Below are 23,435 nucleotides of genomic sequence, written 5' to 3' on the forward strand. Positions count from 1 at the left end.
AGTGGAACTTCCGCTTAATCCACTCCTCGCCCCCCTTACATGCCACATTTGGCATGTAATTTTTTTGGGGGGGAGTGGGGGCTTCAGGAGGAGTGGGACGTCCTGTTCCACTTCCTCCTTCCGCCGAGGGGCTGCTAAGGCGAATAGTCATATCGCCTTTTGGCAGCCCCTCCCTGTAGGCGATCGCCTGGGACACGTGTCCAATCGGATGGCGCAGGATGGATGGCGCAACCGAAAGCTGTCACGGCCGGGTGCCCACACTTGGAATGAAGACGCGTCGCTGGAACGTCGAGCAGGTGAGTGTGTGTTTATAAACATTAAAAATGACTGGAACACCCCTTTAAAGTTCCCGATTTTATTATAAACTTTGCAGATGATTGTTTAGTAAATAATCACTTTTGTGAATGAAGATCCAACCTGAATAAGAAGCTGGCCGAATAACTGCTCAAGGACCGCCTCACGTAAATTTAGAGGGGGTCGTTATTTGGCTCAGACAAATATGATTGAGGGCAATTTAGCCTCTGTTCTAGCCATGGCTGTGCTGGGAGTAACCACCTTCGCTCGCTTGGGCGTGTTATTACCACCCCAGGCCAAGGGTGGCAGCAGCAAAGTCAGGGTGTATTGGGTGTTCCCCTCGGCAGTGAATCAGTGGGAGTGGTTGCCTCGCTGTGCATGCTGGGAGGGGTACTTAAGGCACAGATGCCATTGGTGGGGGTCAATTGTTTGCGCCTCATGGCCGCCTGGCCTGGGGTTGCGTGTTTCTGAATCCTGGCTTCGGGACCACGTTGGTCCGGGGTTGCGGCTTCGTCAGGTAGGCCCAGTAGTCAGACTGGGGCCTGCTTTTTCAGAGGTGATCCTGTGCTGTCCATCCTGCGGGAGGAAGCCACTTGATGAAGGTAGCCAGGGGAGGACCTATCCTGGAGAGGACCATGCAAGAGGCTGGTTTCTTGGGAGAAGGCCTGGAAACTTCATCGAAGGATGCAACGTGCACTGAGAGGCTTGACAGTGTTGGGTCTAAAGTTCTACTAAAACAAAGCTGGAGAGATCCGGGTGCTGAATCCTGTGTCAGGGGATTTTGGACCAAAAATGTCTCCTCATAAAGGAAGGTCTGTGGCAGAGACTGTACTTTATTCCGTGCGCCATCCCGGCTGCTAGGCCAGTGAGAGGGACCTATGCGGGTGAGCTATACCCACTCTGGCTAGAGTGGCGACGAGAACTGTTTGCTGGAAGCAGGAGTGTTTCCTATTTGTGACTATACACCTGAACCTACCTACCTACCTACCCTTCCACCCCTCCAACTTCTTTTCTACTAAGTTCTACAAATAAATCCCAGAAAAATAAGTTTATTGTGTGGAAATTGGAATTCTTCAGACTCTCACTTCACCCTGGACGGCGAGAAGATAGAGGTAACGTGCCACCCAAAATTACTCGGCAGCTCCTTCGGGGGTAGTGCTAAATGCGCAAAATCACGTATATGAATCCCGTCTTCGGCTGTCGGGCATGCGCGCCCTCCCTCTGTGATTGGAGCCAATCAGCGGGCCAATCTGCGATGGCAACCGTTCGTAGAGAGCCAGAACAGCAGTCTGCCTATGTAAACAAGGCAGACCCTGTTCTGCCAGAAAAGGAAAATGGAGATCTCATGTTTCTTCTAAGCAGAAACACAGATCTCTGCTTTCCTTTAGTCAAAGCATTTCCCCTACAGTTAGAAAGCACACACAGGGGACACAGTTAACCCTTTGATCACCCCTGATGTTAACCCCTTCCCTGCCAGTGTCATTTACACAGTGTAAGTGCATTTTTTTTTTTAGCCCGGATCACTGTATTGTTTTTGTTGTAACTTGTCCCCAAAAAGTGTCACTTAGGCTGCATTCACACCTAGGTGTTTTTACACCTGACGCTATTGCAGCCTGCAATACGCTGGAGGGGTGATTAAACATTGTCGGCTATGGAGATGGTTCACATCTCCACGCCGAAAAGCTGTACGCCTGAAGCTCAAAACAAGTCCCGGACCCTTTTCTTCAGGCGGCTTCGGCGTTCAGCATAGCCGACAATGTTTAATCGTCCCTCCGGCGTATTTTAGGCTAAAAAACAATGCGTTTTGTCGCGGCAAATCGCGGCACAATACGCCGCGTTCAGGTGTGAATGCAGCCTTAGCCTAGGTTCACACTGCTGCGAATTCAAAATCGCGGTAAAATGCGTGATTTTACCGCGATTTCGCGGCCGCGATTTTGCCGCGATTTGCCGCGATTTCAGCCGCAATTTAATGTAAATCGCGACCCGAAATCGCAAAAAGTAGTACAGGAACTACTTTTTGAAATCGCAGATGTGGCGTCGCACTGATTAGGACAGTGCCATTGCCGACAATTGCCGCCGATTTGAGATGCGATTTGACATGTCAAATCGCATCTCAAATCGTTCCAAATCGTACCCAGTGTGAACCAGGGCTCAGTGTCAGATCTATCCCCTGCAATTCCGCTAAAAATCACTGATCACCGTCATTACTAGTAAAAATTATTAAAAAAATAAAAAGTCCCTAAATCTATACAATAGTTGTAGATGCTATAACTTTTGCGCAAACCAATCAATATACACTTATTGGGATTTTTTTTTTACCAAAAACATGTAGCAGAATACATATTGATCTAAATTGATGAGGACATTTGATTGTTTACATGTTTTTATTGGAAATGTTTTATAGCAGAAAATAAAAAGTTTTTTTTTTTTTAAATTGTCAGTATTTTTTTGTTTACTGCGCAAAAAATAAAAACCGCAGAGGTGATGAAATACCGCCAAAAAAAAACTATTTGTGGGGAAAAAAATACATCAGTTTTATTTGGGTACAGCGTTGCATGACCGCGCAATTGTGAATTGTCCGTTAAAAATAAAGAATGGCCTGGTTATGAGGGGGTAAATCCTCCTGGACTCGGAGCTGAAGTGGTTAAAGCGGTGGTTCCCCCTTAAAACACATTTCTAACAATACATTTGGAAGACTGCTTACACTGCGGGTAGGCTGGCTTTTTTTTTTTTCGTACATACCTCGATATCGCCGTTTCATCCCTCGACTTCCGGGTATGAGTCTTGTGGCGGTGGGCGTTCCTAGTTGATTGATGTTCCTCCGACCGACGCATACTTGACGGCACGACTTTCCGAAAGAAGCCGAACGTCGCTGCGCAGGCGCCGTATAGAGCCGACTCTATACGGTGCCTGCGCAATGACGTTCGGCTTCTGTCGGAAAGTTGTGACGCGCAGTATGCGCCGGTCGGAGGAACGTCAATCAACTAGGTCCAGCAAGACTCGTATCCGGAAGCCGAGGGATGAAACGGCGATATGCGATATGATCGAGGTATGTACGAAAAAAAAAAAAAAAGCCAGCCTACCCGCAGTGTAAGCAGTCTTCCGAATGTATTGTTAGAAATTTGTTTTAGGGGGAGCCACCATCTGCATCATACATGATACCCCACTTTTTATTATCATCACGCTATGTGGGCAAGTTACCAGGGAAACCACCGGGAGGATGCAATGGGCGGAGCAGTCCCTGCTGACGTCGCAATGGCCCGCCCTATGGTTCCCATGGTGGAAAAAGTCCCGGCTCGCTGTGATACGTCTCAGGCAGCAGTGTCCCTCCGCCCAGACATGGAGTGCCCGCACCTTACGACCAGTGTTTGCATTGCTCCGGACTCCGCTGCCTTCCCCAGCGGCTGCCCCTCTTCGTGGTGCTGCAGCGGTGAGTGTGGTTTCCTCCTCCCCGCGCTCCGCCCGTAGGGGGGACGCAGCGCCGCCTGCCTGTGGTGCTCAGGAAAGTCCCCGGCTCCGGGCGCGGCCTAGTAGGGGAATTGTTGTTGTTAAGGGCAGGGACAGCCCGGATACAGTGAGCACCGGGGAGCCTTGTGGCTGTGTAAAGCTTGTTATATATCCAGCTTTTCCTGTGTCTACCCTGAAAGAGAAATGGAAGCCGCTATTACAGTGCCTGCACCTAGAGGAGGCTGACAACAACAAAGCCTCCCTCCAAACACGTGCACCCAGCCCTCCCCATAGACTGCATGGATAGGGCCTGCCATTGTGTCTGCGGGGGGGTCGCATTGATGAGCCAGGTGCTGGGCATCCTGCACTGATCAGCTCTGTCTATGCCAGCCTGGGATCATCCTACACTGGGCATCGTGTGCTGTCTATGCCAGGCTGGGATCATCCTACACTGGGCATCGTTTGCTGTCTATGCCAGGCTGGGATCATCCTACACTGGGCATCGTTTGCTGTCTATGCCAGGCTGGGATCATCCTACACTGGGCTTCATATGCTGTCTATGCCAGGCTGGGATCATCCTACACTGGGCTTCATATGCTGTCTATGCCAGGCTGGGATCATTCTACACTGGGCATCATGTGCTGTCTATGCCAGGCTGGGATCATCCTACACTGGGCATCATGTCCTATGCCAGGCTGGGATCATCCCACACTGGGCATCATGTCCTATGCCAGGCTGGGATCATCCTACACTGGGCATCATGTGCTGTCTGTGCCAGGCTGTGATTATCCTACACTGGGCATCACGTGCTGCCTATGCCAGGCTGGGATCATACTATGTTGGGCATCATGACCCATCTTTGCTAGGCTGGAATCATCCTGCGTTGGGCATCATGCAGTCAACATCCTGCACTGGGCATCATGTGCTGTCTATGCCAGGTTGGGATCATCCTACATTGGGCATCATGTCCTATGCCATGCTGAGATCATCTTACACTGGGAATCCTGTCCGGTCTATGCCAGGGTTGGATCATCCTACAATGGTCATCAAGTTCCATCTATGCCAGGCTGGTATCATCCTACATTTATCATCGGCCCTGTCCTGTCTGTGCCATGTTGGGATCATCCTACAATGGTCATCGGCCCTGTCCTGTCTATGCCAGGCTGGGATCATCCTACAATGGTCATCGGCCCTGTCCTGTCTATGCCAGGCTGGGATCATCCTACATTTATCATCGGCCCTGTCCTGTCTGTGCCATTTTGGGATCATCCTACAATGGTCATCGGCCCTGTCCTGTCTATGCCAGGCTGGTATCATCCTACATTGGTCATCGGCCCTGTCCTGTCTATGCCAGGCTGGTATCATCCTACATTGCTCATCGGCCCTGTCCTCTCTATGCCAGGCTGGTATCATCCTACATTGCTCATCGGCCCTGTCCTGTCTGCTAGCTCTGACCCACACTGTTCATCATATCTTGGCTATGTCACGTTTCTGACTGGTTTCTAAATTTTAATCCAACCCAAATCTAAAAAAAATTCTCGCAAAGGCATCACTTCATTGCAGATGCTTCAAGCGACTGTGCTTTTTCTTTTTTTTTTTTGTACAGTGGATTTGTCAAGCTTGCGGTTTGGATGAGATCATATCAGACAAATCTATGTAATAAAATAAATAGCATTTATTTTCTGATCCCTTTATTTAATAGCAGTAGAGGCAGTGTTAGCCCCATGCCTTTGTGTCCTCCGGCTTCTATCACACAGGCTGCATCATTTTTTTCTCTGCTGCTGCTTGTTCCCATTCTAGAGAAGCGAGGAAATCCCTAGGTGTGGGTCTGGACAGAGGATGGCGGTGGGGAGGTGACAACATGGGAACGTGCCTTTTTATTGTTACAAGTCCTTCTCTGCAATGCTTGTGGTTCCTGAATCCTGATTTGTCTGGGCGAGGCTGCGTGTAGTGGTCGCTTTTTCTGCCACATTCCTGTCTGGTACCCTTTCTCTCTGTGATCTGGAATTGCCATGGCAACAGTTTATCAATATGATGATTATACAGGATTTATAGAATGCCAACAGTTTGTGCTTCCCATTATAAAGGGAGACAGTACAATTGCTATATAATTCAATATGCAAGGGTTAGGAGGGCCCTGCTCTGGAGAGCTTACAATCTAATAGTTTAGGTTGAATATGTTGGTATTTATTTATCACTGGTATGTGTATAGTGTTGACAATTTTACAAAGCGCTTTACATACTGTACATTGACATCAATCCCTGCCCTCAAGGAGCTTACAATCTAAGGTCCCTATCTCACATTCATACATCCATTTACTAGGGCCAGTGTAGACAGGAGCCAATGAAAGCAGAACTAAACCCGACACTTTTTAACGGTTTCCCAAAACGGTCAAATTCAAGGCATGCAACGGATACCTGTCACATTTGCTTGTGATGTCAACCGAACTGTCAGATCATCAAATATCTGTTGTAACTGATTGCATGTGCAGCACCATGGCAACTGCAGATCAAGCAGAGGCTTTTTTTTTTTTTCCAACTAGTGGGTTGAAAACAAAACTGAGATTCTTCTTGCGCCCACACAAGCGATGTGGATGCAGAGATCTCCCCCCAATGTGCTATTATATTCTGACAGCAGAGATCAAATTTCAGCCATTTCAACCAATGGGAGGCTGTGCCAGTGTCCTGTTGAGAAATGCCCCCTATCGAAAAATGCCCCGGCCATAACTGCGCATGTGCGGTGGACCCTCAGAACAGCTGAGTTTACATCAGCTGTTGCCTCGCGTTGCCGTTCATGTAGGAGAGGGGCAGATATTTACATGTAGGAGAGGGGCAGATATTTACATGTAGGAGAGGGGCAGATATTTGCATGAAGGGCAGTGCTGGGGGCGGAGTTTTTATCGATGGCCAAACAAATCTACTAAAGAAATCTTTATCTAATATAGAAAAAGCCCCCCTTTAATTGACTAAACACGCCCTGCAAACATTCAAAATGAATAGCAGATAAAGATTTATTTTGGAAATTTCTTTGCCCATCGATAAATATTTTGTCCCCAGGACTGCCCATCATAGAAAAATCCTCCCCCTTCTTGTAAATATCCACTCCTCACCTACATGGACGTGCCTTGGCCACGCGAGACAACAGCTGATTGTAAACGCAGCTGTTCTGCGGCGCATGCGCACTTCCACCAGGGCACTATTCGATAGGGGGGCACTTCTTGACAGAACACCGGCACCACTGGGATCTGAAAATCAAAGGAGCTGGGCAGAAAATGGTCAGCTGGACAGTGACTGCAGCCATAAAAATTAAGAATACCTCCGCGCCAATTATAGAAAATACAAAAATTAAATAAGAATTGGCTACTATCCCCAAACTTAGTGAATATATCACTAGTGCGAATTGAAAAAGAATGGATAGGGGGGCGCTACCGTTGGGGTGGGAAAAAAATTGATTCGATTTAAAAATCGAGTTGGTAGGTCAAATCAATTCATATTAAAAAAAAAAAAAAAGATGATTTTTTATTTCCCAAGGACCGTCGCTGACACCGCGCCGGTCCTGGGGAGCTGTGGGCAGGAGTTTTTAGATGAGGCCGTGGCTTCGGGCTAGTCCGCGAGGCTGGATGCCGTGGACTAGGCCGAAGCCGCGGCCTTGCCTAAAAACTCCTGCCTGCAGCTCCTCGGGACCGGCGCGGTGGCCATCAAAAAAATAATAATCGAATTATAAATCGAGTTTTTATAAAAAAAATAGAATCACAGATTTTTTTAGAGGGGGGGGGGGGGGGATCGCCCAGCTCTAGCTACCGTGAATGATTAATACAAAAAATAAATAAAAATTGGAATCCAAAGTTTCCTGTTGGGGTGAATATGGACAAGAGAACTTGTGATCGCCTTACAACAAAAAAATATGATAACAGGTGTATGTGATTACCATACAGAGAGCAGTACAACCTGCTCAAAAGTGACACTAGATAGATTTTATATAGTAAAAACCTTGGTTTGTGAGCATAATTCGTTCCAGAAACATGCTTGTAATCTAAAGCACTTGTATATCAAAGCATTTTTTTTTTACAGGGTATAAAAGAGAAGAGAGGCACCTCTTCTTTTTTTTATACTTAGTTGTGACATGACACTCTTGTATCAAGACATCACTTGTATATCAAGGCAAAATTTATTAAAACACTTTGCTTGTCTTGCAAAATGCTCTCAAACCAAGGTTTTACGGTATATAAAATCTTAAACAATAAACAATGATCTGGAACGTGTTTACAATAATAGATAATAATCATAATAACAGAAATGGCTCGAGTGATCAAACTCAAAACCACAGCGTACAATAAATAAAAGTCCAGTGTGATGAACAAAACTTTCTTCCAATGTTGAAGATAAATGGACCACCTTCACCAACTAAAATGTCACCCAAAGTGCTCTGTAGATGGGTGTCTGCTTACCAGATGGTGTTGACCTTATTGGTTAAAAAAAAAAAAAAAAAAGGTAAATTTTAGGCTTTAGCACAATATTGCTTTCTGCAATGATGGAAACCGTAGACTGGATCCGTACCTCACCCCAATTGGGAATCTCAGACGAGATATGTGAGAAAAAATGTGGAGGAAACCAAAATAGCGTAATCCCATTTATTTAACCACTTAAAGTGGAGGTTCACCTAAAAATAAACGTTTAACATTGCATTTATGAGATTAATGACAATTAGAATAGGCTGTTTTTTTTTAAAAAATACGTCCGTACATACTATACATACATACTATGCGTTCTCACCACCGCTTCCGGATATGATGGTCGGGACTGGGCGTTCCTAATTGATTGACAGGCATCCGACTACGCATACGGCGCGTCACGAGATGCCGAAAGAAGCCGAACGTCGGTGCGCAGGCGCCGTATAGAGCCGCACCGACGTTCGGCTTCTTTCGGCATCTTGTGACGCGCTGTATGCGTCGGTCGGATGCCTGTCAATCAATTAGGAATGCCCAGCCCCGACCATCATACCCGGAAGCGGCTGTGAGAACACATTTAGGAAACGGTATGTACGGACGTATTTTTAAAAAAAAACAGCCGATTCTAATTGTCATTAATCTCATAAATGCAATGTTAAAAGTTTATTTTTAGGTGAACCTCCACTTTAAGGACCGCTTCCTGCAGATATACGTCGGCAGAATGGCACGGCTGGACACAAGCACGTACAGGTACGTCCTCTTTAAGTGCCCAGCCGTGGGTCGCGCGCCTGCGACCCGGTCCGAAGCTCCGTGGCCGTGGGACCCGCGGACCCAATCGCCGCTGGAGTCCCGCGATCGGTCCCCGGAGCTGAAGAACGGGGAGAGGTGTGTGTAAACACAGCTTCCCCGTTCTTCACTGTGGCGCTGTCATTGATCGTGTGTTCCCTGTTATAGGGAAACACAATCAATGACGTCACACGTCCAGCCCCGCCCCCCTACAGTTAGAAACACAGATGAGGTCACACTTGACCCCTTCAGTGCCTCCTAGTGGTTAACTCCCAAACTGAAATTGTAATTTTCACAGTAAACAATGCATTTTTAATGCATTTTTTGCTGTGAAAATGACAATGGTCCCAAAAATGTGTCAAAATTTTCCCATGTGTCCGCCATAATGTCGCAGTCACGAAAAAAATCGATGATCGCCGCCATTAGTAGTAAAAAAAATAAATAATAAAAATGCAATAAAACTATCCCCTATTTTTTGTAAACGCTATAAATTTTGCGCAAACCAATCGATAAACGCTTATTGCCATTTTTTTTTTTTATTACCAAAAATAGGCAGAAGAATACACTGAGGAATTTTTTTTAGATAGATGGATATAGATATATAAATATATTTTTGGGGGATATTTATTATAGAAAAAGTAAAAAATATTGATTTTTTTTTCAAAATTGTCGCTCTATTTTTGTTTATAGCGCAAAAAATAAAAACCGCAGAGGTGATCAAATATCACCAAAAGAAAGCTCTATTTGTGGGAAAAAAAGGACGCCAATTTTGTTTGGGAGCCACTTCGCACGACCGCGCAATTGTCAGTTAAAGCGGCGCAGTGCCGAATCGCTAAAACTGGCCGGGTCCTTTACCTGCATAAAGGTCCGGGTCTTAAGTGGTTAAAAATGGTTAAAAAAGCCAAATGGCTGCTTACATTAAAAGTGCCATCGCCCAGCACTGAGGCTGGATAGCATGTAAGAAGGTGGATGGTGTCCCGCAATCGGAGTAATGACTGGCGTGTGTTCCACCTCCGACGGCGAACAGCCAGAGGGACCGGAAGTGATGCAATCGCACCGCCTCAACGTAAGTTTTGTTATCGCGTCTTCAGGAAGCGACTGCAGCCAATCAGCCAGGGGACGGAGCCGAGTCATACAATCGACGGCTGTGGATTGTATGGCACGGGAGCATGCCTGCAAGTTAACCCCCTCCGGGAGGGAGCTTCCCAGAGGGGGTTAGCTCTTGTGGGGAGGAGCCGTGAGAGCCGCCGTGGGACCCCAGAAGAGGACGATCACGGCCATTCTGTGAAAAACGAACTGCACAGTGGAGGCGAGTATGATAAGTTTGTTATATAAAAATCAAAGCTTTAGTACCACTTTGGATCCTGATAGATTTCTCTAGTTCAACCTGTGGATATAGCTAGTTTTAGAGGCGTGTTTTTTTTTTTTTTTTTAATCACTTTGAAGAGATCTTTTCTGAATACTGTTTTGTCTCTGGGGCATATATATTGTATTAAAAATAGACTTTATAAGGTGGCTGTTTTGAAATGGTGTTTCATCATTGCTGGGAGGATATCCTGTAAGCAAAAAGCATCATCAATGTTGGGAGGATATCCTGCGAGTAAATGGCATGTTGAGGATTTGTAGCCATGTCATCACATAAATGGAATAGCAGTGATATAGATCTGTATCACATGACCAATGACCATTGGACTGGGTAGAAGCTGCTTTATTACATCCTTTGTATAAAAGTGTGGCTGTTGCCTATAGCAACCTGTCACATTCATTGTTTGAAAGATGAAACTTATTTGCTGTGAATGACAGCTCCACTTTTTATGAGCCCAACAAGTCCTAGATGACTAGGATCAGAACACTGCCTTGGGGCATGCCACAAACTGCCTGATGCTAGAAAGCAAGAGATACAATTTGTGTTGCATTCTCCTATTAGTATGTGTTCAATACACCGTCCAGCCACTTTATTAGGCACACCTTTTCAATTGCTTGGTAACGCACATTTCTTAACAGCCAATCGCATGGCAGCAACACAATGCATTTAGGCATCTAGACGTGGTGGAGACAACTTGCTGAAGTTCAAACTGAGCACCGGAAAGGGGATTTAAGTGACTTTGAATGTGGCATGGTTGTTGGTGCCAGACAGGCTGCTCTGAGTATTTAAAAAAAAAATGCTGATCTACTGGGATTTTCACACACGGTTTACAAAAGGAAAAATATCCAGTAAGCGGCAGTTGTGTGGCCAAAAATGAATTGTTGATGTAAGAGAAGGATGGGCAGACTGGTTAGAGATGATAGAAAGGAAACAGGAACTCAAATAACCACTCGTTGCAACCAAGGTATGCAGAATACCATCTCTGAACGCACAGCACATGGAACCTTGAAGCAGATGGGTCACAGCAGCAGAAGACCACACCGGGTGCCACTCCTGTCAGCTAAGAAAAGGAAACTGAGGCCACAATTTGCACAGGCTCAGCAAAATTGGACAATAGAAGATTGGAGAAACGTTGCCTGGTCTGATTAGTCTCAATTTCAGCTGCGACATTCAGATGGTAGGGTCAGAATTTGGCGAAAACATGAAAGCATGGATCCATCCTGCCTTGTATCAACGGTTCAGACTGGTGGTGGTGGAATGGTGTGGGGATATTTTCTTGTCATACTTTGGGCCCCTTAGTACCAACTCAGCATCGTTTTAAACGCAATGGCCCACCTGAGTATTGTTGCTGACCATGTCCATCCCTTTATGACTACATCTTCTGATGACTACTTCCAGCAGGATAATGCGCCATGTCACAAAGCTCAAATCATCTCATACTGGTTTCTTGAACATGACAATGAGGTCACTGTACTCCAATGGCCTCCACAGTCACCAGACCTCATCCAATAGAGCACCTTTGTGTTGTGGTGAAACTCGCGTCAGAGATGTGCAGCCGACAAATCTGCAGCAACTGTGATGCTATCCTGTCAATATGAACCAAAATCTCTGAGGAATGTTTAATCTATGCCAAGAAGAATTAAGGCAGTTCTAAAGGCAAAAGTGGATCTAACCTGGTACTAGCAAGGTGTACCTAATATTTCATACTTTCACTTTTTTCTTGTCTATTGAGGGACACAGGAACTCTAATACAGTTGGGTTATACTGATGCCTATGGGAGGTTTGTCATACTGGCAATTAGAAACATTTTAGGCCACCTCCCACACTGTATTGTACTGCACTGGTGAAGTAAAAAGAAGATACAATTTGTAAAACAAAAATATTTTCCAAAAAAATACAACTGTCAAAATACTCACAATTCCTCTTACTAAACACCTTGAAATTTCTACTTTCCAAAAAGAGATAATTTGGGGGATATTTGTACTGTCCTGGCATTTTTGGGCCTCAAGAAATGATAATTCGTCAATATATCGGGATTGATCAATTTTCTCATTATGCCATAGTTTGTGGACTCTATAACATTCACACAGATTACATAATTTACACTGATTTGGGTTATTTTCACAGAAGAAATGTAACGGACTGCAATATTTTATAATGGAAACAAAGAAAAAAATATATATATTTTTTTTTCATGTGTGTTGTTTTTTTTTTTTTTTTTTTTTTTTTTTTTCTGTTTAACAAAAAAAAAAAATAGGGTTGATTAAACACCACCAAAAGAAAGCTCAATTTGTGTAGGGAAAAAATAAAATTATAAACAAAAATTCATATGGGTACAGTGCTTCAGGACTGAGTAATTGTCGCCTGCCAACCATCAAATGACCTCAGTTGATCCGTTTTTTCGTCAGTTTTTTCCGACAGTTTTTTCATCCGTGTTTTTTTTTTTTTTTTTTTTTTTTTTTTGGGCTTTTTACATATTTTGATGAAAAACGGATGTTAGCGGATCGGATGGTAAACGGATCATCCGCTAACGTCCGTTTTTCATCCGTTCCGTTTTTTTGACGGAAGAAAAATAGGGTTTTCTTCCGTCCAAAAAAACGGAACTTAACGCAGACGGATGCTAACGGACGTTAACCCATAGGGAAGCGTTGCGGTCCGTTAACGGACGTCCAAAAAACGGACGAACGGAACGGACGTGTGAAAGAGCCCTAAGTGGCACCCCGTTCGAGAGAGAGAGAGTAATATGGACAGCCGGATGGTCCCTTACCGGGAATGATGGACTCCTAACACAGGAGTCAAACTCGCCTTATACCAAGAGAACGGCTTCAGACGTTCACACCGACAGCCGGTCTGATAAACGGACACCTCCCTGCAGGGATCACTCGCGCGGTGTAGCCTTTGGGCGGGTATCTGGTTGTTCACCTCCGATCAGCTGCTCTCATCCCTCCGTGAAGATAATTTAATGTTGCCGCTCCAAGAGCATTCAGCTCAAAGAAGTTCATTAAGTAGAAGGTGCAATATTAAAAAAAGAACTTCATAGTGCAGTAAGCAAATGGCACGTTATTCCAAAAAAAAATTCAAAGCACAGCAAAATGCAAACAAAATCTTTAAAAAACAGCTGCTAGTGTTCAGTTAGCTTGCCGATATGGTGTGACGTCTTAGGACTATCTCTCACCGACGCGTTTCCTTGTAATAAGCATCTACTGGGAATGTTGAGACGTAGAGTAGAGACATATCTGTAAACCCTATACAATCCTAACGTGACCCATTTACCGTTCCCTGTCCCACCCAGATTGCACCTACTGGGACAGTGACTTCCCGGGGGAGATTTACTAAAACTAGTGCATACAGAATCTGGTGCAGCTGTGCATAATAACCAATCGGCTTCCAGGATTTATTGTTAAAGCTTAATTGAACAAGCTGAAGTTAGAATCTGGTTCCTATACACGGCTGCACCAGTTTTAGTAAGTCCTCCCCTCCCCATGTTTCTTCATCCTGGATTTCAGACTCTTCATGGATACAAAATGTTCTATCACAGAACACACCTGCAGCTTACAGCATCACCAAACACCCACGTTTTTCTGTTGCTCTCAATTTCCTTTTTCTGACCTCCTTGTTTTTCCATCCCCACACAGTTCTGTTATCTTCTCCTCCTGACTGTAAACCACTCTTATTTCGTCCAGTCAGGTTGCAAGAACTGGCCAATCGTCACGCTTTTATGTGGGTGATAAAAAATAGAGCTGCCCTCTATCCCTAGCGTTTTCTTTGAGTCACCAGAGAGTGTTTTTCAGTCTCCATGGTAATGAATAAGGTATTTATATAGCGCCAACAGTTTAGGCAGCGCTTTACAATATAAAAGGGTACAGTTACAATAAAATAAAAGAGGGTTTTAGGAGCCCTGCTCATAAATAAGAGCTTACAATCTAAGAGGGTATGGCAAGTAAGACAAAAGGTTATAACTATGGGGATGAGCTGATGAAAGTGATAAGATTAGTTGGAGGCATTATGGGCATCCCTGAAAAGATGAGTTTTCAGGGATCGTCTAAAGGCAGCCGGAGTAAGTTGGCTGGACAGATTGAGGTAGAGAGTTCCAGAATATCGGAGAGGCTCTGGAGAAGTCCTGGAGAGGAGCATGGGAGGAGGAGGATACAAGGTAGCTAGAGAGTAGGGGGTCTTGAGAGGAAGGTTTGGGTGATATTTGGAGATAAGATTGGTAATGTAGCTAGGTCTTGTGCTATGATAGTTCTCACATTCTTTCCCTATTTTGTTTTAGTGAGATTGGTTGGTTGTCTGGCTGGGCAACCCTCTTCCTATGATAAAGTTTTCCTTGCCTTAATCCTTAGGGTTAGAAAGCTTGAGCCTTGATGTGATATGCTCCGCAGAGTTGCAGTACTAATGTGCATCCTTAAAATGAATTAGTAATTATTATTTTTTTCTGTTCACTTACCTGATTTATGCCTTAGCCGCTGCACGTAATTTCTGGTCTTTCATTCTCTCCTGGGAGATCTTGGTCAGCTTGACATGGCACTCCTCCTATAACATTTAACATTGGCGTCTATGGAAATTCTTGGTCAGCTTGACATGGCACTCCTCCTATAACATTTAACATTGGCATCTATGTAAATTCTTGGTCAGCTTGACATGGCCAGCTGACCAAGATTGCACTGCACTTGTGCGAGGTCGGCATACCTTTGTTACATTGCATGAGTATTCTATGGGTATTTTTATCTTAAAAGTTATATTTTGGCCGGAACTCCGCTTTACTGTTTTTGTGTAGGGAATGTAATAATACATGTATCCCTTTTCTTTATTTTCTGTATATGAACAAAGACTTATACCTGGGTATATTTTGATCTCTTGCAGTGTGCCGTTCAAATAAAAGTCCATGGGTCTGTCTGACATGTTCCAGCGTGCACTGTGGAAGGTGAGTATTGGATAACGCTGTGTGGATTATTACCCCCCCCCCCCCCAATTGGTTGATTTGTATGAATAAATACAGTTCCACAAGCAACATATAAACATCGCGGAAGCCAAGTAGTCATATTTATAGACACAATATAATGTCACTGATCTACTGGGCTGCTTAAAGTGGTTGTAAACCCTTTTTTATAACTTTATGCTGCAGGTAAGCCTATATTAAGGCTCACCTGTAGCTACCCAGGATATCTCCTAAACCTGCACGGTCTGCATGTGCCGAAGTGATCGGCACTGGGGCAAACTGAAGCATCGCTGCTCCTGCCAATCACGGCGCCGGAGCCGCGATACCCGAAAGTAACTCCGGGACGACATGTTGGGGGCCGGAAGGGGTAGACGTGGACCGCTGCAGGGGCTTCAATCTGAGGTAAGTAATACATAATGAGCTAGTATGCTATGCATACAAGCTCATTATGCCTTTGTCTTGCAGGGTGTTTTTTTTTTTTTTTGAGGAGGAGGGTTTACCTCTTTTAATGATTTTGAAGACCTAAGCGTGAAATGATACGCGTCTACGTACGTGAAAAACATAAATAATTATGGTATAGTAGATTAAAAATTTTTTTTGTAAACCCCTGAAACAACTTTGTAGTTCATTTCTTTGCACTGCGGTTCTGCTTCTCACCAAATATTCACCACACTTAGACTGGCGTCACACCTATGCATTTTTAGTGCTTTTTGCAGATTTGCACTACAGTCCATTTACCATGGTTTCCCATTGAACACGTTCTGTAGTGCACTTTCACGCTGGTTTGCTTCACAACTGCCAGTAAAATACTTAATGGAGCATTTTGCATTTGCGGTGACATGTGAGTTGGTTCCCATTCATTTCAATGGGAGGAGCATTTTTGGTGCCCCAGTGTTAACACCTTTATTGATTTTAAAGGTAAGTATTTTTCTTGAGCTTTTCAGGGACCTTTTTTTAATGCAACCGCGCTTAAAAAAAAAAAAAAATTCTCGGTGTGAAAGGGCCCTAACAATATTATTATTATTATGATTTTACTTGGGTGAATGCTACTTTAGAATGTTATTTTGCATTGAGCTTATGTCATTTTTGATTTTCTACTATGACACTGTTTTCCCCCTGTCTATATGTGGCACTGTATCTTTTCATCTACCCGCCCCCCACTCTGTGCTGTAGAAGGAGCCCTCTCACCCTCTCTGTTCCCTTCTCCTTGGCTCTGTCTTCCCCTGACTATGCGTTGCAATCTGTGCCCTCTCATGCTCTTCTCGGTGACCTTGGCTTCAAAGCATAACTAGGCAATAATACTTACCTTCCACCAGTTCATCCATCCATGCTACAAGGTTCTACTCTGGCATTTTCTATCCAGGCTTCTTCTGGGTGTCGGTGTTTAGCTGTCTTTATTGTCCTTCATGGGATGGTGTAATTCCTGCATAAGCAAAGGGGTGCAGTCATCTCGGTACACACACAGTGTGCCGTAATGTAAACTGAGCTGCATATCTGCAGCTTGGCATACATTCTACAGGGGGTTGCAAATGGGCTGGTAAGTGTATTTTAATGCAGAAGGGACGTTGCATGTCTCTTCTGCAATAAAAAGCGCATTTGCAATTTTTGGGGGGTTTTCAGCTTTAGATCCACATTAGAGTCCTTCCAAATTGTATTCGCTATTAGAAAATAAAGGCTCATTACTGTGCTTCTTAAGAAGCAATCCAGCAGCAGCAGAATTTACATTCAGGTTTGTAAATCTACTACTCAGTATGCTGCAGAAATGTCCGAGTGCTTTGCAAGTACTCTGAGCATTTTCTCAGCAAAGACAGGATTGAGACAGACATGATTTTTAAAAGCTGAACTCCAGGCAGATCTAAAAGACACAAATGAATGTCATTTTTGTGTTCATTAACCACTTGCCGACCAGCCGCCGTCATATCGGCTTGTTTCCACAAATCGTGTAGGTGTACGTCGGCACTTTTAAGGATGATGGCAGGCGCACGCATCTGATGTACGTGGTCGGCGACCGCGGTGTCTGCCAGCCACCCACAGTCGCGGACACGAGAGCCAGAACAGGGGTCTGTGTAAACAGATAGATCTCCGTTCTGATAGGGGAGGAGAGACAGATCTGTTGTTCCTACGCCAGTCAGTCCGTCCGTCCCCTGTTAGAAACACACGTGAGGGAACACATTTAACCCCTTGAATCGCCCCTTAGTGTTTAGCGCTCCCCTTCCAGTGACAATTACACAGTAATCGGTGCATTTTTTATAGCACTAATCCCTGTATAAATGTCAATGGTCCCAAAAAAGTGTCCGATCTGTCCGCCACAATGTTGGTCTTGCTAAAAATCGTAGGTCGCTGCAAGTACTAGTAAAAATAAATTTGCGCAAACCAATCAATATACACTTATTGCGATGTTATTATTTATTTTATTTTTTTAACCAAAAATATGTAGAAGAATACATATTGGCCTAAACTGATGAATACATTTCCTATTTTTTTTTTTTTTTTTGGGATATTTTATTATAGCAAAAAATGTATTTTTAAAAACGCAGAGGTAATCAAATGCCACCAAACGAAAGCTATATTTGCTCTTCTACTTCCCTTCTACCCATGTTCACTCTCTATTACTCTGCTCATTCTTATTTTCTTCCATCCATGTCTGTTCTCATTCAGTTTGCTAATTCTGCTCTTCTTCCACCCATGTCTGCTCTCCTTCGCTCTGATCTTTCTCGTCTTTGCCACTCATGCCCACTCTCCATCACTTTGCTCATTTTCTGGAATGTTTTTTCTTATACTGAAACAAACAAAATTGATTAACAAACATGTATATTGAACATAATAATGTAATTATCACTTTTGGCATAAAGGTATGTGAACGGCCATGCCAAGAAGCATTATGAGGATGCCCAAGTGCCACTTGCCAGCCACAAACAATTTGAAAAGTTAGAAAAGGAAAAAACACAGCACACTGTGTGTATGGACTGCAGCAGCTACAGTACATTTTGGTAAGTCTGGTTAGTTACTGTGTTTTTTGTTTTTCACTTTCAATAGATTTTTATTGAAACAATTTAAGGTACAAAACATGGCTTATGAGAACTTTTTTTTTTTTAAATTGCCCAGAAGACGTTAGACAGCTGGAATGTAGCTGCAGAGAATGTAAAAACATCCAACAGTATAAATGGCATGTTAATAAAACTTGAACCCTGCAGGTTAGATTGGGTATAAATGAGCCAGGTAAATTTGTCGCAGGGCGCAAAAGCAGATCAAGACATTAAGTCTGAATAAATGTGATCTGCAGTAAGGAAAGCGAAAGGAAGGATGTCCACCATAGGAAGTTTGGAAAGTGAGGTGGGGTAAAGCCTGTTACACACTATGGCCCAGATTCACAGAGAGCGGGCACACATTGGTTTGCGCTATGGCGGCGTAATGTACGCCACGCCGGCGCAGCGCAGAGAGGCAAGCATGGAATTTAGGAAGCCAGTGCTCCCCACGCTGCGTCGGCGTGGCGTAGGTTTCGAAGGCGCAGGTCGGCATAGGTGGAAATGGGTTTGACCCATGCAAATGAGGCGTGACCCCATGCAAATGATGGTCTAGGCGCCAGACAAGTACGTTAACGAACTGCGCATTCGCCGTAACGTGGACGCATCCCCATGAGCATGCTCACAACCACGTTGGAACAACTGCCTAAGATACGCCGGATCACTGGGTACGCCATGAACGTAACCTACGCCCAGCCAGACACACGTCAAACGTAAAATACGCCGCCTTGTGTTCCCTGGTGCAGACCTTTGCATGTCTGCTGCTGGGTTACACCTCCTTTATGGGGCTTAACTTTACGCCGGACGTACAACTTGCGCGCACCTTTCGTAGCCTGCGTCGGGCGCACGCAGGTTCGTCAATCGCCGCATTTCCCTGATTTGCATGTTTGAATGACTAATCAATGGGAGCGGCACCATGCTCCCAGCCTAAATGTGCGCCCACTCTACGCCGGCGTAAGCAAGTTACGTCGGCAGGGTGAAGCCTTTTTTTAGGCGCATTTCTGTTTGTGGGTCTTGCGCACAGATACGACAGCGCGTAAGTGCTTTGTGAATCCGGACCTATGGGTCAGTTCACACCAGATGCAGTTCCGTTCAGTTCTGTGTGCTTTTTTTTCTGCACAAAATGCATTCACAATACTTTCCATGTATTCCAATGGCTCTAGTTCACACCATGCAGTCAGTTTTCGGTCAGTTTCTGCACAGGAAACTGACTGCATAGTGTGGACTAGAGCCATTGGAATACATGAAAAACACAGTGCATGCATTTTTAGTGCCAGTTCACACCAGACGCAGTTCCATTCAGTTCCGTGTGCTTTTTTTCTGCACAAAATGCATGCACAGTGTTTTTCCATGTATTCCAATGGCTCTAGTTCACACCATGCAGTCAGTTTCAGGTGCAGAAACTGACTGCATGGAAAACACTGTGCATGCATTTTTAGTGCAGAAAAAAAGCACACAGAACTGCATTTGGTGTGAACTGGCCCTTATGAGTTTTTTTCCTCCCGTTCAACCCGAAAGAAACTGCCAACTGCCAGTCGGAGCTGCTGTACTAACTATCCAAAGTTGGTGCAGTTATCTCTTCCGCTAAACTATTGTTTAGCGGAAGCACTCCGCCAGAGCACTCCGATTGGCACTTTCTGCCATTGGCGGAGAGTACTGTTTGGGAGTCGGCCGGCTGCTGGTTTTCCCGCACGCTCGTCCGACAGAAGCCAGCCATACGGCCGCCTTCTGTCAGACAGGGTGCCACACACACACGGACCGGCTGTCGGACAGTTTTTATTGAACTGGTTAAAGTCTCCTGACATTCTGCTCATGTGTACTGCATGAGCATCGGGATTTTTTGATTGATTGATTTTTATTTTATTTTTTCCAATATTATTCTTCTACCTTTCTGTATACCAGACATCCAGTTTTCTTTAAGAATCTCTTGCTTGCAGTTACCGGTGTGATGACTTTGTTGTGAATGACACAAAGATGTGTTCGGTCCAGAAAGTTCGAGAGCATTTACAGAACCTGGAAAAGTAAGTCGCATTTTTATTCTGCTCCAATAGTTTTATTAGAGACTCGTCTTGTTGAGCATTGCAAAGCTTTTCTAGCCTGGCTGTCCTGTATCTTACAATAGTCTAATATTCTGATTTCAGTTTATGGTCACAAGCATAATATTCTGTTTAAAGATGTATTTGTCATAATGGTCTGTTTTTAAATGGCAGTTTTATTGTAAACCAGACCATCTGCCATTTCTTACTACTTTGTTCTCCCAACAGCTCTGCATTCACAGCAGAGAGGCACAGAAAGAGGAAATTCTTGGAAAACACTTCACATAAGAAAATACTTAAATTAAATGTAGGTAACCGTCTGCTACATATTTTTAATCATTAATTTTGATTTACCGCAGCAGGTATTGTCCAACAGTTTTTAAGCATATCCAAAAATGAAATGTTTTGAAACTTACCAGTTCTTTGATGCATTTGGTGGCTGCATTCGTTTTTTATTTTTTCAGAATCTTTTTAGCAAGTATAGAAAATGTCTCTTGATCTTGTTGGAAATGCAGTGCCCTAGTCTCTTCCTGTGAGCACAAAATTAAGCGGAAAAACAAGCTTATCTTGACTGTTGGCGCCTTCATTATACCATGTGTTGGAAATGAACAAAGACAGACATGTTTAAAGTCCATCTTTTGTGACAACAGCTGCCCCCGCGGATGCAGTAAAGAAAATAGTGTAGATACTAATGGACAGGATTGTGTGTTATTCACAGGTTTACCAGATGAGCATACAGGGGGAAAAAAGCCTGAAATAAATAATACAGCCACCATTTCTAAGGGCTGGTAAGCTGCAATATAATACATTTTTGTGTCTGAGTTTAGATAGAGATTAAAAAGCATTCATTGTGGAGAGATCGGGAGCCTGTGATTTCTGCCTTGAATTCCAATTTGCTGAATTAACCTTGGTTATATAATAGTAGCCAGTGAATATGTTCCATCTTGTACACCCAAAAGTGATGTCTAAAGGTTGCTGAACCAGTTCCCTTTTTATTAAAAAAATAATAAATAAATATATATATAATTATTTTTTTTTTAATTATTATTATTATTTTTATTGAATTTAAGAAAAAGTTGCAGAACAAAAAACATTGCCATTAAAAAACCCAATGCAGTATTCTTCCAATAGACTAATATCGCAAACAAAACATAAATACACTGACAAACATTTTATTAAAGGTGTATCCCTATCATAATCGCAATATGTGTCACGATTCTTCCCCATAGAGGAGGCCAGAGAAGCACCTCACATCCAGAAGCAAGAACGTCAACTCGTCTTCCCCACCAAGAGAAATCTAGAAGTTCCAATCTATTCACCCCCTCCACCCACATCACACTCCATCTCCCCGCGTTTGTGACATAACAACAAGGGGGAACAACTTGGGAAAATTACACCTCCCCGATTCTACCCCTACCTTCCTTTACCATTCTCATATCCATCCCTTTTATCCTTCCAACACTCATGATAACCCATTCAGGCCCAATATGGGCATTCTCAACCCAATCACTGTCCCAAATAAATAAATAAATAAAAATATTATTGGGGGAAAAAGAAACGTAATATAAAATATATATATTCTCTACCGTTCCGAAAACCATCTGTGATACTGAACAATTGTGACGGGCAAAGCTCTGACGATGCCATTCTTGGTGGTAGTTTTAACCACTTGAGACCCGCGCTGTAGACGAAAGACAACCACAGCACGGCTCTCAACTGCCGGGTGGATGTCTTTTTATTTGCATTCGGCGCAGCGGGGAAAAACTGTGCCCGGCGCATCCCTGAGATGCCGAAGCGCGTGCCTGGCGGCCGCGATGTCCGCCAGGTACCCGCGATTGGCAGTGAGAGCGGGGACGTGGAGCTCTGTGTAAACACAGAGCTCCACGTCCTGTCAGGGAGAGAGGAGACCGATGCTGTGTCCCTTGTACATAGGGACACAGATCGGTCACCTCCCCCAGTCAGTCCCCTCCAGACACAGTAAGAATCACACCCAGGGAATACATTTAACCCCTTCCTCACCCTCTAGTGTTAACCCCTTCCCTGCCAGTCACATTTATACAGTAATCGGTGCATTTTTATAGCACTGATTGGTCCCAAAAAAGTGTCCGATATGTCCGCCGCAATATCGCAGGCCTGACAAAAAAATCGCAGATCGCCGCCATTACTAGTAAAAAAGAATATTAATAAATCTATCCCCTATTTTGTAGGCCCTATAACTTTTGCGCAAACCAATCAATATTCGCTTATTGCTTTTTTTTTTTTTTTTTAACAAAAATATGTAAAAGAATAAGTATCGGCCTAAACTGAGGAAAAAAATATATATATTTTTTTAAAAAATTGGGATATTATATTGTGTGTGTGTTTTTTTTTTCAATTTTTTTTTTTGGACATTTTCTTGTTTATAGTGCAAAAAATAAAAATCGCAGAGGTGATCAAATACCACCAAAAGAAAGCTCTATTTGTGGGGGAAAAAATGCTAAAAATATAATTTGGATACAGTGTTGTATGACCGCGCAATTGTCATTCAAAATGCGTCAGTGCTGAAAGCTGCAAATTGGTCTGGGCAGGAAGGGGGTTTAAGTGCGCAGTAATGAAGTGGTTAAGGCTTCTTTCAATTAATAAAATAACATTACTTGTGTGGCATTTACATTTCTATGTATTTATGGTTAATTCTAATTCGTGAATTTACTTAAGCCCCCTTCACACTATTGCAGTACTGCATGCATGTGAATGCACTTTGGGCACATTCACATTTTCCCATAATTTTTTTGGGGTACCGCAGTCCAATGCACGTTCCTGGCAAGATGCTGTCGGGTGCCTGAGTACTTTTATAACTGCTCTAGGCAGACGCGGCAGCCTGTGGTGTGATGTGACACCTGGTTACCACCCGAGATTAAGCTCTGGGTGTTTGCGATTTGGTGTCAAACTTGAAAAATTTACACTGTAATGTGAATACATTCCAAACATGACCCCAGTTTTTACAGTAATGGACAGACATACAAGTGCCTGTGGAGGGTCCATTGCCAAAACCAACATTACAGGCTGCCCTCACAGCTTGGGGTCAGAGTATGTCTCCCAAGATTTCACTGAGGTTGC

At 43.9% G+C, this 23,435-nt stretch overlaps 1 protein-coding gene across 1 annotated transcript in view; it reads left to right on the plus strand.

Moving 5' to 3' along the window:
* Window positions 1-3,565: 3,565 nt before the first annotated feature.
* USP3 (ubiquitin specific peptidase 3) overlaps window positions 3,566-23,435 on the plus strand; it is a 40,081-nt gene continuing 20,211 nt past the window's right edge. The window contains exons 1-5 of the mRNA XM_040343075.1: window positions 3,566-3,724; window positions 15,205-15,265; window positions 18,133-18,270; window positions 20,241-20,324; window positions 20,568-20,646. Of these exons, the coding sequence (XP_040199009.1) occupies window positions 3,571-3,724; window positions 15,205-15,265; window positions 18,133-18,270; window positions 20,241-20,324; window positions 20,568-20,646 (516 nt within the window). The 5' untranslated portion in view covers window positions 3,566-3,570. The remainder of the gene's footprint in view (window positions 3,725-15,204; window positions 15,266-18,132; window positions 18,271-20,240; window positions 20,325-20,567; window positions 20,647-23,435) is intronic.

The sequence above is a fragment of the Rana temporaria genome, chromosome 3 (assembly GCF_905171775.1).
Source record: "Rana temporaria chromosome 3, aRanTem1.1, whole genome shotgun sequence".
NCBI classification, from domain to species: Eukaryota; Metazoa; Chordata; class Amphibia; order Anura; family Ranidae; genus Rana; species Rana temporaria.